Source organism: Cololabis saira, chromosome 1 (assembly GCF_033807715.1).
Source record: "Cololabis saira isolate AMF1-May2022 chromosome 1, fColSai1.1, whole genome shotgun sequence".
NCBI classification, from domain to species: Eukaryota; Metazoa; Chordata; class Actinopteri; order Beloniformes; family Belonidae; genus Cololabis; species Cololabis saira.
In genome coordinates this window covers 27,298,669-27,312,417 of record NC_084587.1, presented here as the reverse complement: position 1 = coordinate 27,312,417, position 13,749 = coordinate 27,298,669, and the positions used below count along the sequence as shown (strand labels likewise).

The 13,749-nt window shown below is 38.9% G+C and overlaps 2 protein-coding genes across 3 annotated transcripts; one reads left to right on the top strand and one right to left on the bottom strand.

Annotated features, from left to right (window-relative positions):
* The first annotated feature begins 256 nt into the window (after positions 1–256).
* On the top strand, positions 257–6,744 carry abcg2b (ATP-binding cassette, sub-family G (WHITE), member 2b). 2 transcript variants are annotated; one of them, XM_061719754.1, is made up of 15 exons: positions 257–535; positions 1,073–1,132; positions 1,222–1,339; positions 1,416–1,571; positions 2,323–2,480; positions 2,592–2,743; positions 3,035–3,127; positions 4,083–4,234; positions 4,455–4,606; positions 4,989–5,078; positions 5,197–5,321; positions 5,613–5,767; positions 5,876–5,965; positions 6,073–6,125; positions 6,203–6,744. In XM_061719754.1, exons 1-15 carry the CDS (start codon positions 384–386, stop codon positions 6,348–6,350), a joined length of 1,854 nt encoding a protein of 617 aa, XP_061575738.1. In that variant the 5' UTR covers positions 257–383; the 3' UTR covers positions 6,351–6,744. The 2 variants fall into 2 exon arrangements, with proteins under 2 accessions (XP_061575738.1, XP_061575748.1); XM_061719764.1 differs by having other exon boundaries at positions 400–535; positions 1,242–1,339.
* Positions 6,745–7,059: 315 nt separating this feature from the next.
* LOC133441954 (proline-rich protein 18-like) lies at positions 7,060–8,790 on the bottom strand. Its single transcript, XM_061719777.1, has one exon. The coding sequence runs from the start codon at positions 8,738–8,740 to the stop codon at positions 7,817–7,819; it is 924 nt and encodes a 307-aa protein (XP_061575761.1). The 5' UTR covers positions 8,741–8,790; the 3' UTR covers positions 7,060–7,816.
* Positions 8,791–13,749: the final 4,959 nt, after the last annotated feature.

The following is a 13,749-nucleotide window of genomic DNA, read 5'->3' as shown; positions in this document are numbered from 1 at the left end:
GGATCAACTGCAGCTGCCTGATTGATTTCTTGTGAAGAACATTAGTAAGAACTTTGAGCCGTTTCAGAGGAACAAGAGGTAAATGAACAAACTACTGTCTTTTATGGATAATCCATGCTAACCCTTCTACAACTGTTCTTATTTGTGTACTGCAGCTTTCTTTTTTTCTTTCTTTTGCAGGCTCAAGACTATGGGCTGGCAACACAGAGAGTGCAAAGGTCAGATTGAATGTGCCTTATTCCTTCCTCTCCCTCAACTGTCTCCGTCAGTCTGTACAGCTCTCACCGTCAGACTGCTTTTCTCTGTCTCTTGGAACTTAAACTGCATCTTACTTTTCTTTTTTTTTTTTTCCATCTCCGCTGGTAACAAAGCCACATTTAAGGATGGAGAACGGGGTGAAAAACGTTTCCATTGAAGAGGAGTATTTCCATGAACCGGGGCCAACTGTCACGTTCAGCAACTTGCTTTACTGTGTTCAAGAGACAAAGTGTTGTCGAAAAATTGGTCCTGAAAAACACATCCTCAAAGATGTCAGGTAAGAACCACCTGTGAGAGTGTGAAAGTATATAGTCAGAGTACTACGAACAGCAATACTGCTCCGAGGAGACTGATGTTTGTATTTGTATACTGAGTATGCTGAAGTTTACACGTTTGTCATTGTATCCAGAGATACGACTCTCTAAGTCTGAAGTCCAAAGAAAGAGGGAATTCATTTTTATTATATTTGCCTATTTTTATATACAGAATCATAAAATTGCAGCTTCAGATTGGAGTCTCTAAAGCAATAAAATCAAATTACAAGGATGTTCAAGTTCAAGTTGACTTTATAAGTACCCGATGTTGGATGTTTGAAGGAAGGAGGATGTTTGAAAGGGACAAAAATGATGACACTGGTTTCAGTTGTACCCAAATTTTAGTTTAGGACGTCTGCTCCCATGAATTATACTAATACCTCAAAAGGAGTTTTTAAACTGTGTTTGAAAGTGTTAAAACAGACAAAATAATGTGTATTGCAATGTACTGTAATGTAATCTAACCCAAAATTATATAAAACTTTTAATGATTGTTTTAGTGGCATCATGAAACCGGGAATGAATGCTATCATGGGGGCTACAGGAAGCGGTAAAACATCGTAAGAAACACAACTATTTACAACAGACAAAGAGATTTACCTGTGTAAAATCTGTACAGTTACATAATTGTGAGTTTACATCTCTACAGACTTCTGGATGTAATTGCAGGGAGAAAAGACCCTGCTGGATTGCGCCAAGGCCAGGTTTTAGTGAATGGCAAAGCCGTTACATCTGAACTAAGGCTCACCTCTGCCTATGTGGTTCAGGTAAACAAACACACGTACATATTCTTTAATATGATGTACCTTAAGTAGTTCATCTACATAATCCTTGTGTTTTTAGGATGACATTCTGATGGGCACTCTGTCTGTGAGAGAGAACCTTCTGTTCAGTGCCAACCTGCGTCTCAAACGTAAACTTCACTCCTCAGCTGAAAAACAGAGCAGAGTAAACGACATCATTAAAGACCTGGGTCTTACAGACTGTGCTGACACCAAGGTACAGAGTTCTAAGCACGAGTTAATATTGCAACACTCAAGTTGTAGAGTGCAATCAAACCACGGCTGTTTTGTGTTTCAGAGGTGTGAAAAGGTTATGAGAGAGCAGAAGAGACGACTCTGGGTCAGGAGTCACCCAAAAACCTTTTATTATTCAATAATAAATACATTAGCTTCATTGCTCGGCAGGCTAAAGAAAATTACCGTATTTCTCAGCCAGAGTAAAAAGTGATGTCAGAAATATTATTTTAATTACACATTTCCTGCCAATTGCAGAATCCAGTTGTTACTGGATTATATGACCATTATCCATACCTGTCTATTTACAATCATTTTATTATCTATTTATCCTCTATTATTACTTCATTTTATGTTTATGTTAGGTTGATTGATTATTCTAACTTGCCCGTAGGTGTTAGTGTGAGCGTGCACGGTTGTTGGTCTATATATTCTAGACTGGGGACCTGTCCAGGGTGTACCACTGCCTCTCGCCTGTAATGAGCTGGGATAGGCTCCAGCAGACCCCTGTAACCCTGTATAGGATTAAAACAGGTATAGAAAATGAATGAATGGATGGATTAATTTTATTTTCATCGATTTAGTGTCTGTGTTTTAGTGTTTTTATCGAGCATTCTGATTTTATCTGTACAGTGACCTTGAGTGTCACAAAAGGGGCCTACAGTATATATAAAATGTATTATCATTATTATCATTATTTATTGTTACTTATGTATATGTTTGTATGAAATCAGATAGGCACTGAGTTTCTACGGGGCGTATCAGGAGGGGAGAGAAAGAGATGCAGCATTGGGATGGAGCTCATCACTTCTCCCTCGCTGCTGTTTCTGGACGAGCCGACCACAGGACTGGACTCTCATACAGCTAACAGCATCATTGGTCTCCTGCACAAGTAAAAAATGAATACGGATTAATCACATATTTTCAACACATACTCACACTTACAGTAAGATGTAAATGAGACCATAAAACAGTGCTCAATGCAGTTCTAACATGCGTTCAGGCTGTCCAGAAGAGGGAAGACCGTGATCTTCTCCATTCACCAACCGCGCTACTCCATCTTCAAACAGTTTGACCACCTGACTCTGATGCACAAAGGCGAGGTTGTGTATGCTGGAGCAGCAGGATATGCAATGGAGTACTTCACAAACCTCGGTATGTAATGTGTGTTTGGTCAGAAAGATAGGTGAAAGATAAATTAGCAAAAAGCCATGTTACATGTTTGTGCTTTACAAGCTGCTAACAAATGCCTAGTGAAGTCAGATCTTTTTTTTTTTATCCTAATATTAATTTAAATACTTTTACTGTGAACATGCATTTGTATTGCTTGGATAGTGCACATCTTGCTCTCACTTTTTAAACACTGCACTTACATTTTGCTCAATTTCCGAGAAACGCTCAGAAGAGAGCTGCATGATGTATGTGCATGTTTCGTGTGTTGGGCAGGATACCAAATCGAAGCTTTCAACAACCCTGCTGATTTCTTTATGGACATCACAAATGGAGAAGTGATATCAACAACAGAATCGTTCACTGAAGGTAAGCTTAAATTTAAAAAAAGAAAATAATAACTTGTGAAAATTGTTGTACTTTAGTTCATATGACAATAGAGCCTTCTTAAAATCCATACATTTGATTAACTATCCATTTGCCATACAATGCTTAAAACTGTAACTCATCCACTGTAAAGTCTACCTCAAGATGAAAAATTGACAATGAAATGCAAAGTGAGAAGAAAATTCTCAAGTGTCACCATATCATCCTCAGGTTCTTCATTTGCCCTACTGCTTTTTTAAGTATTTTTATTGATTTTTCAAGTGTTAAAGAATGCATTACACCCCAGAAAAATGTAATTAACATCGTAAACATAAAATACAACCCCCCATGTCTTGCTCCAATGGAGCCCCATTCCTACATCTGAGTTATTGTACTTTTCAATCATCTAACAGAATAAATTCTAGAATAATTACTGTACTTATTGACAAGAATCTTAAAAGAAATAAACTTACAGATAAAACAAATACAAGACAAATAATAATAAACATGTATCAAATAAAATAAAAATTACCAATAAATAGGTAAGCTATACAGTATAAGGGTCAGTGTTATAAAGCTGCAACATTAGTGGCATCCATTTTTTCCTATGAATGGCCAAATATGGTAAACATTCTGAGTACAGCCATTTGTAAAATAACACATTTTCTCCAGCGTCAAGTGATGCGCAATATATTTAATCCATAGTGAAACGGTTGGGGGGAGATGTCTTTCCACTTCCTCAAAACAAGTCATCTTGCTGGCTGTTTTCTTTTTAAATTTTTTTTTAAGAGTTGTTGCCAGATCTTAGATTTCATGTTGAGCTGATGTTTTTTGATTTGCAAACTGATCCCACTCACAGAGTAAAATGGCTACTGCTGAAACAAGCACTTTATTTTACCCTCTGTCCTTATCTCTCCGTAACCTGACACTGTGGTGTGTTTGGTTCCTTGTCTCTAAGTGGAGGGTAAAAACTCCCACTCAGCAAAGTATCGCCAGTCCCACCTGTACCAGAATGTGATGGAGGAGCTGAACCGCCTGAACCAGGGGCTTTCTGAAGAGGTCAAAGGTGAAGGCGATGCAGCCCAATATGCCACGTCTTTCCTCTATCAGGTGAATCTGTAGTTGAGGAGTGGATGTTTTTATAATTACAATTATTCTCAAGCTGAGTGAATTGAAATCACAGCTATGCTTAATTTAATGATTAACAGTATATTTATGATGTTATGTCACAGAGTGTGTACACCTGCTGTTTTATCAGGCTGACTGCTGATTGACCCCTGCAATAAGACCATAAAAAACATATTAATTTTCCTGTGTGTGTGTGAGACAGATGCGAGTGGTGTGTGGCCGGACTGTGCTGAACATTCTGAGGAACCCACAGACGTCTTACGCCCAGTTGGTCCTCAACATCTTTTTTGCAGTTCTGGTGGGACTCATTTACTACCAGATGCCCTTGAACCTGCCCGAGGCCATACAGAACAGGTAACCTGTTCAGCCATAAAAAGGTTACCTTTCTAACCATAACCTTTGTTACAAATAGGGTAACAAAACGAGAGAATAAAATCTATGTTAGTTGATTTAAAAACATAATTATTTTGCTATTGTTCATATGGAAATAAATTAGTTGACTAAAGGAAATTGGCTAACATATAAATGATATAAGTAAACATTACTCACCAAGAACAAAACAAATGCTAAAGAAATGAACATAACGGTACTACTAAAATGAAAGGCAAAGACCAGATCAGTTCAAGATAAGCAAAAAAATGTATGCAGTGATGTTCTCAAGTTTGTTGCCTTAGAAATCCTGCTGACCTGCTTGAACTGATAATCCAACCACTATCTGCATCTGTGTCCATGACAGGAGTGGGGCGTTTTTCTTCCTTATCATCAACATGGTATTTGGGAATCTTTCTGCTGTTGAACTTTTTATCAATGAAAGGGCCATCTTCATGTGAGTCAGACATGCACATTAGAAGTATATTGATAGAATTCTGTTTTTTCTCACGTTGAAACTCCAGTAAAACATTCATGTGATTTGTAAAGGTTTTTGTTGATTATTTTTTTTGCAGCCACGAGAACTCCAGCGGTTATTACCGGACCTCTGTCTACTTCCTGTCCAAGATCTTCGCTGACCTCATCCCCAACCGAATGATTCCCATCCTCGTGTTTTCCGCCATCGCCTACTATATGATGGGTAACATATACGATACCGTAACATACCTGGATGCAAACAAATATGCAAAAAAGGAAAGAAAAACCATGTGCTGTTCATAAAGTGCCAAAATGTCCTGACGTGGTCAATAATCAAATATAGAGTGAGTGAGGCAGGTGGTGATCCATCAAAAACTATCACGGACAATGACTGCACAGATGCAACTTTGTCTCAGGACCATTCCAGTTTCGATGGATAAAATGTACTTGACAGAGATTATGTCGTTGGGACAGCGATTGTGATTTTTTTTAAATGTGTTCACCTTGTCTTCAGGGCTGAAGCCTGCTTTTGAGGCCTTCCTCTGCTTTGCTCTGACCATGTCTATGGTTAGTCTGGCAGGAGTTGGTCTTGCTTTCCTCGTCTCAGCAAGCGTATCCACATTTGCAATGGCTAACATCCTGATCGCCCTACCCTTCGTCTTCATGATGGTAAGAGGCAGACGTAAACACAAAGTATTCAGGGGAGTTTATAATCTGTGCATTTGAAGATATGCGTGAAATGATATGCGTGAAATGCACTTCCCTGTCTCATCGTAGGTCTTTGGTGGCTATCTCGTCAACCTCAATGCCATGCTGAGCTGGCTCTCCTGGCTGAAATGGATCAGTATCTTCAGATACGGACTGAATGTAAGACATCGAAAATGTACAAAGCAAGACAGGAGGGTGTGTTTGTGACGGTGTGTGGACGTCAGCGGAGTTTAACTTGACCTGCTCAACCTCTTTGTGTGTCCTAGGCTGCATTCATCAATGAGATGAAAGGACAGTTGTTCTACGGCAACAACACGATGTAAGTGTGATTTTACACGCAGATTTGATGTTCAGTTAACACTTCGTTGGTATTAGGGTCTCCTCTCTGTCCACCAGTATCCCAGGGGAGGTTTTTCTGAAAGGAATGGACCTCGACTACTCCGTCTGGGGCTTCTGGCAGAACCAAGTGGCTCTACTGGGAATCGTTATCGTCTGCCTGAGCCTGTCCTACGTGCAGTTGCTACGAATCAACCGCTGGAAATGATGCCCACCCATCTGCTCATGTGCACATCATCAATCATGCATTATGTCTTTATTTATTCAACATAGAAAAGGATATCTAAATAACAGAGGTCTAATGCCCTGGATCATCCTATCTTATATCTTTATATAAATGATGTAAGATGTACATATTGTTAAACACCAGAGGTGGAACCTCTCACTCGCTGACGCATTTTCACCAAACACGTGTTGTAACATTTGACTGCCAGGTTGATAAGCTGTTACTGTGTGCACTCGGCCCGCACTCAAGGGAGTGTCTTACAGCAGAAAAGCCCATGTCTAAGTCCTTACAAATCCACTTAAAGTGAGTGAGCTAACATTAGCTGCTTCAAAGAAACTGGATACAAAAATCCACCTTTTACTCTGAATCTTTCTTATTTAAAAACTATCTGTGCATTAATCTATTTCTCTTCCATTAATATCACTTTGATAAATGGCAATATCATTATCTTTTGATTTCTGTGAAATTTGTCAATTTATAATAATATAAATTATAATAATTTATAATAAAAGTTTAGCAGAAATACTTAACAATTACAGCATGAACATAAAAGATGGTGTAAATTCATTGTAAGTGTGCTGTTACATTTGATTACAGAGCAAATCATATTTTATTTTATAGAGAAACATTTGTAAACCAACTTTTGACTTAAGTGATTTTAATAATTGAAAGGAAAATTATCTTATTCCGCTTTAACATTATGGAACGTACGATCTACTCTGATATTATGTACAATTTCTTTGAACATTCAATGTCATAGATTAAAAACAAAATCTGCTGTGGACCTGTAATGGCTTTTAATATAACATGACATGCAAACATTTTCAACATCTCAATATCTTGTACTTAATTATACATACGTATGTATAATATGTTAGACTGTTTCAAATACCCATATTTAAAAAAAGAAGAAGTCTTTGTAAATACAAAAGGAATAAGAAAGTAATTTCATTTGTGTGGATTATTAATTAAAAGTAGAATATGTAAAACAGATTACTTGTCTATATTTTATTTTACTCTATTGTAACATTTTAGAGTAAACATATCTGCTTAAATGTTCTCTCAATATTTGACACAATTACAGACATATACAAAGAGGAAAGGTGGACTTTTTTTGTTGAGGGCTGAATGCATCAGAAAATTAACAGATACTTGTCCATTGTCCCATAGCGGTAGCAGCCAATTTCAACTAATATACTATTTCTTTAAAGTTCAAGTTAAAGACAAGCACCATTAGAGGGTAAGACGTCACTGATAATTTGTTACTTTGTTTTTAAGGACAATCTAGAATTTCTTACGTATATAATTTATTTTGAGGAAAGTTTAAAAAAAGTAATTGTAAGAATGGATGTTTCGCTCAAAATAACACATAACACAAAAACTTGTCAGTACTATTCCTCATTGTTATTTTGAAAGAGCATTAGTGTAAATTCACCTTTAATAATTTTTCATACGGCTTGGCTGTTCCCCACTGACACTGGAGCGCTCTCTAAGCCACGGAGCCACTCTGTGCATTTCATCACCACACGCTCATCCACGCCATAGTCGTCCTCGTCTTCATACTCCACATCGTCATACTTATGTTTCTCATTCAAAAGGGAGATTTTTACAATAGAGCTTATGTCTTTCAGTTCAAAATCAGCATTGTTTCTAGCACTGACTCTGCTGTTTAAAGTGCCATTTCTTTGACTTGCCGATTGATGCCTTTTGGACACATTGTCCCTCCTGCATCTAGAATCTGTTGCACTTCCAGAAGCGCTGGCTCCACTTGCAGCATTTCTGGCAGCTGAACGCTGACGTCTCTCGCTGTTCCTCCTCTGCAACAACAGAACAGCCTCAGGTGTGAGTGTCAGTGTGAAACTGGCCTCCTCTTGATCCCTGGGCTTTGTCTTCACAATCGGTTCACTCTTTGCAGAGCTACGGCTCGCATGTTTCTGCTGCTGTCTCTTACACAGAGACTCTCCCGAGCTGGAGGTCGGGGTACTGGCAGCTGGTGATGAGGGTTGGTGGTCCTTTCTCTTTGCATGCAGCTCTGCTGTTGACATGCCTTTGACTGTTGATAGATGACTCGTGGCTTGACTCTTCTTCCCCAGGTGCTTCAAGTTTAAAGTCAGTCTTTCCTTGACTGAAGCAGCTATGTCTTCTCTTGGAACTTTAGCCTTTGTCAAGTTGATTGCCAATGAAGAGTTGTTGATGGCTCTCTCCTTTCCATTTAGTCCTGACACAGACCGTGCAATTGATACTGGTGGTATGAACGGCATTTTAGCAACACACAGCAGCAAGAAGGACAGAATTTCCGTTTTGCGGTTGAAGTAAGTAAAGAGGAAAGGCGGAAACGGAGTCAGTCTCGACAACAAGATACTCTGATGCATCCTCAGCCATGCAAACGGTGCGCAGGGAGATAGTACATTGTTGCAGGGATTAACCAACGCTCATCTGCTCAGGTACAGGACACATCCTGAAGTCTTATAGCCAAAGAGCAAGGAGGGTGTGGTATGGCATGCTTCAAGTAACGTGCATGGCCTCAGAGGATGGGAATAAGGGTTTCTGCATCATCACAAATGCTCATTACCCAAAGGCTCAGAGATCCAAAATTAACTTAGACCTATAATCCTCAAGTCACACAGCACGTTTACTACACACAGAACAAGTGCACATGCCGTCTGTAATCCAAGCTGACTATGGTTGTTTACTGAACAGAGTAGTATTGGCAATATCAATGGAAACCAAGTCAGTTTGGGCCTTCAAACACAATTCTTCATCTTTGATCTAAAACTCCCCTTTACGCCAGCGGTTCACAGAGCAGTTTAATGTATTCTTCATCACTGAAGAGAGAAAAAAAATATTTTTTAATGTGTTTTCCCTTTATTCTAAATGAGTATTTGAAAATAAATTCAAAACACAAAAAATATTAACACGTAAAATATTTATCAATACTTTGTTTATTTTGCACTTCTTTTACATTATTTACAGACAGGTATGCATTTCACTCCAGTAGTGTGAGTTCAGTCCATGAATGTTTTCATGTGAACAGGACAAGTGCGGTAGTCGTCCTTGAAGTGGTTCACAAGAAATGGAATCAGGCAGCAGCCAGTGATCAACCTATGAGGCCGAATTTACAGAAACGTCTTTTACCAAGTCTCCATCTCTAATAACTTTGAGTCTCAATTTGAGATAATCATATTGAAGTGTTTGGAAGCATCTTTCTCACCCACAGAAAATGAACACAAGACACATGAGCCAGGCATAATCACCTGATCTGAGTTTGACAGAAGGTGCATGTCATCAATGCTGGAGAGCAAAGCAGTTCGGTTTCATAGCTTACACACACTGGCCTGGGAGAAGACGAAGGAGTAGCAGGCTCTATGGGGATGACAAAATAACAACCTTAAAAAAAAAGAAAATCATATTAATACAAATAAAGAATTCTAACATTGTTATCAGAAACACAGTACTCAAACAGCCAGCTCCAATTCTTTACAATCAACTTACCTTTTTTTCCCCTGGGTATTTATTTCTAAGCATGGCATTAAGTCATAGGAATCAAAACTAACTAAAATTACTAATTATTTTGCAGGTTATATAGCTACATCAGCTTATATCTTTAAACAATCCTACAACAAACAACTCTAAAAGAAAATGTTACATTCAGGATTAATCCACTTAAAAGAGCATGCACCTGCAGGAGAGGAGAAGGAAGGAAATAGAGGTGGAGGGCTGAGAGTTGATTTGGAAGACCCTCACATTCTTCATTGTTTTATTTCTATCTGGAAAGAAAAATATGCTTTAAAAAAACTGTGTCTGATGTTTCCAGCAGCAGCAGTAGTACAAGGTCCAGTACAGGTGCAATGAATTGAAGTATTCAGTAATTTGTTAAATGCCCCTTACCCACAATTCAATTGCAAAAGGGTCTTAAACAGGGATTTTAAAATCATTTTTGAAATTAAATTGTAACCCACTTGTGGTGCATGTCTGTACTTTTTTGTTATCTGTATTCTTTTAACTCAGGAAATGATTGAAATGATCATATCCTTAGGTTGTATTGTATGTGACAAACACATAACATAGTTTATTTTCTCCTTTTTTCTGCCTCCTACAAGGTGATGTGTAGCTAACTAATTTAAATGGTTGCAGAGGTACATTCTCTGCAATACCAATGGATTACCAAACAATAATTGTGAGCTTTGTTGATGATACTGTAAATGTCATAAATTCACAAGAAACATATCTGTCCCCAAATACAAAATGACAGTGATGCATAATTTCTAAGTGGCCGTTCCAACCCATAAATATTGTCTCTCCGGGCAGGCTGGCCTCTTGCCGGGTGGGGGGTTGTGGGCCTGGAGGATGTGGACCTCCTGGCCGCATGATCGGCCCATGCCGGGTGGCTGGTGCTCGGCTGGATCCTGGTCTATCACCATGGGTTTCCTGGCTCTCTCCTCCCGTGGTCCTGGGGGCCCTCTGTCGCCTGCAGGGAGGGGGTGGGCCTTGCTGGTGGGGGGTTTCCTCCCGCCCTCTTCTGGTCCTCCGTGGGGCTGTGGGTTGGCCTGGGTTGGGGTTTCTTCGTTGTTGGCTTCTGTTCTATAGGGTAGCGTCGTTGTGTCCTCCCTCCTCCACTGTAGTTGCAGTTCAGGTAAAACCTTGTTTTCACTTTGCACACACACAGTTACACATACACACCTGCTCACTCACCTACATACTCACCCCACAGTTTTGGGGGACAGATAATCGCAGTAGCCTAGTCTTGATTCAGTTTCAGAGACCTCAAATGGTTGCTGTTTGTGTCTCTGCCTGTTCTCCTGTCTGTTTGTTTTCTCTCTTACAGATTTCAATGGCTTGTGTGCCCGTTGTGCGTTTCCCTATGTTTCTATCATTTCAAAAATAAAATAAAAAAAATCCATTATATGTTATATATAAAATTGATTATATTTTAATTTATAAATGGTTCTCTTCAAGAACCTACATCATCAAAAAATTATGTAATATTAAACAATAAGGAGCAGAACAATGAAAAAATTATTTTGTAAGATCTACAACATTTTTGTTGAAGTTGAATGTTTGTTATAAATACAGATCATTTAAGATGTAAGTGGGAACGAGATCTTCATCAAAGAGGATTGGTCTTTCATAAATGTAGGATTTATTATACGCCAGAGAAATTGCATAAAATGAACAGTGAGATGTCATTTCTCTGCTGGCGTTGTAAGAAACAAAAAGGAACATTTTTTCACATGTTTTGGTCATGTGGTCACTTTCCTTTTTTTGGAATTCTGTTACCAAGTTGATATCTCAATGTTTACATGTATTTGTCTCTCTGTCATCTCGTTTATGTCTTTTGGGAACTAGTATGTCAGACAAGTGGAACAAATATCAATGCAGATATAAAGATCTTGCTATGTTGGCAGGCAGGAAATGTATAGCTTTAAATTGGAAAGAATCTAAACCCCCAGTATTAGTCCACTGGTGGAATGAACTCTCAAGCTACCTTACTCTTGACGATATTTATTACAAGAGTAAAGGCAGACCCTCAAACTTTTAAAAAATATGGCAATCTCATATAGAATTTGACTTTAAGAATCTCGTAGGTCAATGTAAGGCATAGTGACCATGATAAGACCTGAGTGCAATGGTTTGTGTTGTTTTGTTGTCTTGTTTGTTTTAAGTGGGGGTTTCCCACAGTTTATGTCTGTTTGTTTTGTTCTGTTAGGTTTTTTGGTTTTGTTTCCGTTTTGTTTTGAGGGTATATGTTTGGATATCATTTTGGTTCTTTAACGGACCAGCCCCAACTTAGGATAGGAAAACAATGACATGAAGTGTTTCCTACTTTGTTTTTTTATATGTCCCCTTCATCATAAAGTATGGTAGGAAGACTATTTAACTATTTAATTATTATTTCAGAGTCATTGATATGGTAGTACTATCTGGTATTTTCAATTATTGCAATGAGTAGAATTTTTGGTTAGAATATTTGGCATGATTATAGCACTATGAAATATGTCTTGGTGTGTATAGAGTTTGACTGAAAAAAGAAATTGATTATATTTTAAAATGCATATATATGCTTTAGGTTTTTACCAAACTTGGTATTAACCATTAATATATATGCAGACAAAAATATATATATATATATATAATTGGATTGAATATTTTGGGCATTCGATCCCAAATTATTCGATCCCCACAGCCACAGACTTTCTAATAACTTTGTAATAATAACCAACTGTAGCCACCCGAGTGCGATAACCTGTCTCTTTGAAAGTGCAATAACCTTTGCCCGCTAAATACCTCACGTATTTTTGCACATGTAAATATTATCCGTTTTTTTGTGTTTACTATTTTTTCTCTTGTACATTGCTCATTTTTCTACATTTTATATTGCTCTTTTTTATTATTTAGCTATTTATTGGTTTCTATTTAAAGGAGCCGTCTGTAAGAAATGGCCAAAATTGGTACTGCAGTCACTTTCAAAATATTGTGTGGCGTGTACCCTCCCCCTCCTCCCCCCAACCAGAGGTTGCCAGGTAGGTTGCAGAATGCAGCAGGAATGTAGGCTGCCATGGCAATAAAAAAAACAAATCCTTGTTTTATTTCGGACCTTGTCACGACGTAACTCGGATTCATAACGAGGTCTTTTAGTTTTTGGAAAGCTAGACATTTTTTCATCCAACACGTTCGTAGCGGCTGCTGCGATAATTAGAGCCGAGCTGGCAACCCGGATGAGGAAACAGTACTGACTTCGTGATTGGGAGATACCCTGCGTTCACACTGACAGCGTCACGGGAGTCATAGGCGTCTGGCTGCCATTCATTGTCTATGAAAAACGGGCGTCGAGAGGCGGCGGGGGCGGCGGGACCGGCAGGAGCGTCGGGCGGCGGGCGCGGCGCGTCAATTTGAAAGTTGAAAAATCTGAACTGTATGCAAATGAGCAGCGGCGACGCCGAGGCGTCGTCCAATCACAGACCGGGATTCCCGAAGCAAGAAGCCTCAATGCAGATTGTACTTTCATGTAGACACAAACGTACACTCATTCACATGCGTACAGGAGCAGAGCTGTCACTAACACACTTATTTTATCAGGAATTAATATATTTCATCCAGCAAAATGACATTTTGCTGGTTTGACTGCCGTTTTTACCTGAACTGCTCATGTGAAACAATAACTGATGGGTGAGGAACTGGATGGTCCCAACGATTTTATTTGCTACATTGATCCAACGAAAAATAATTAAAACCCGTGCTTATTAATCACAAAACACAGGTTAAACATCATGACTAAATCCGCTCCGACCCGGTGTGTCAGTGTTCACCGCACAGACTGCAGCTTCACCTGAATTATGGTGCGGTGCGGTGTGCGTCGCCGCGTACCCTAGGCCGTAGGGTC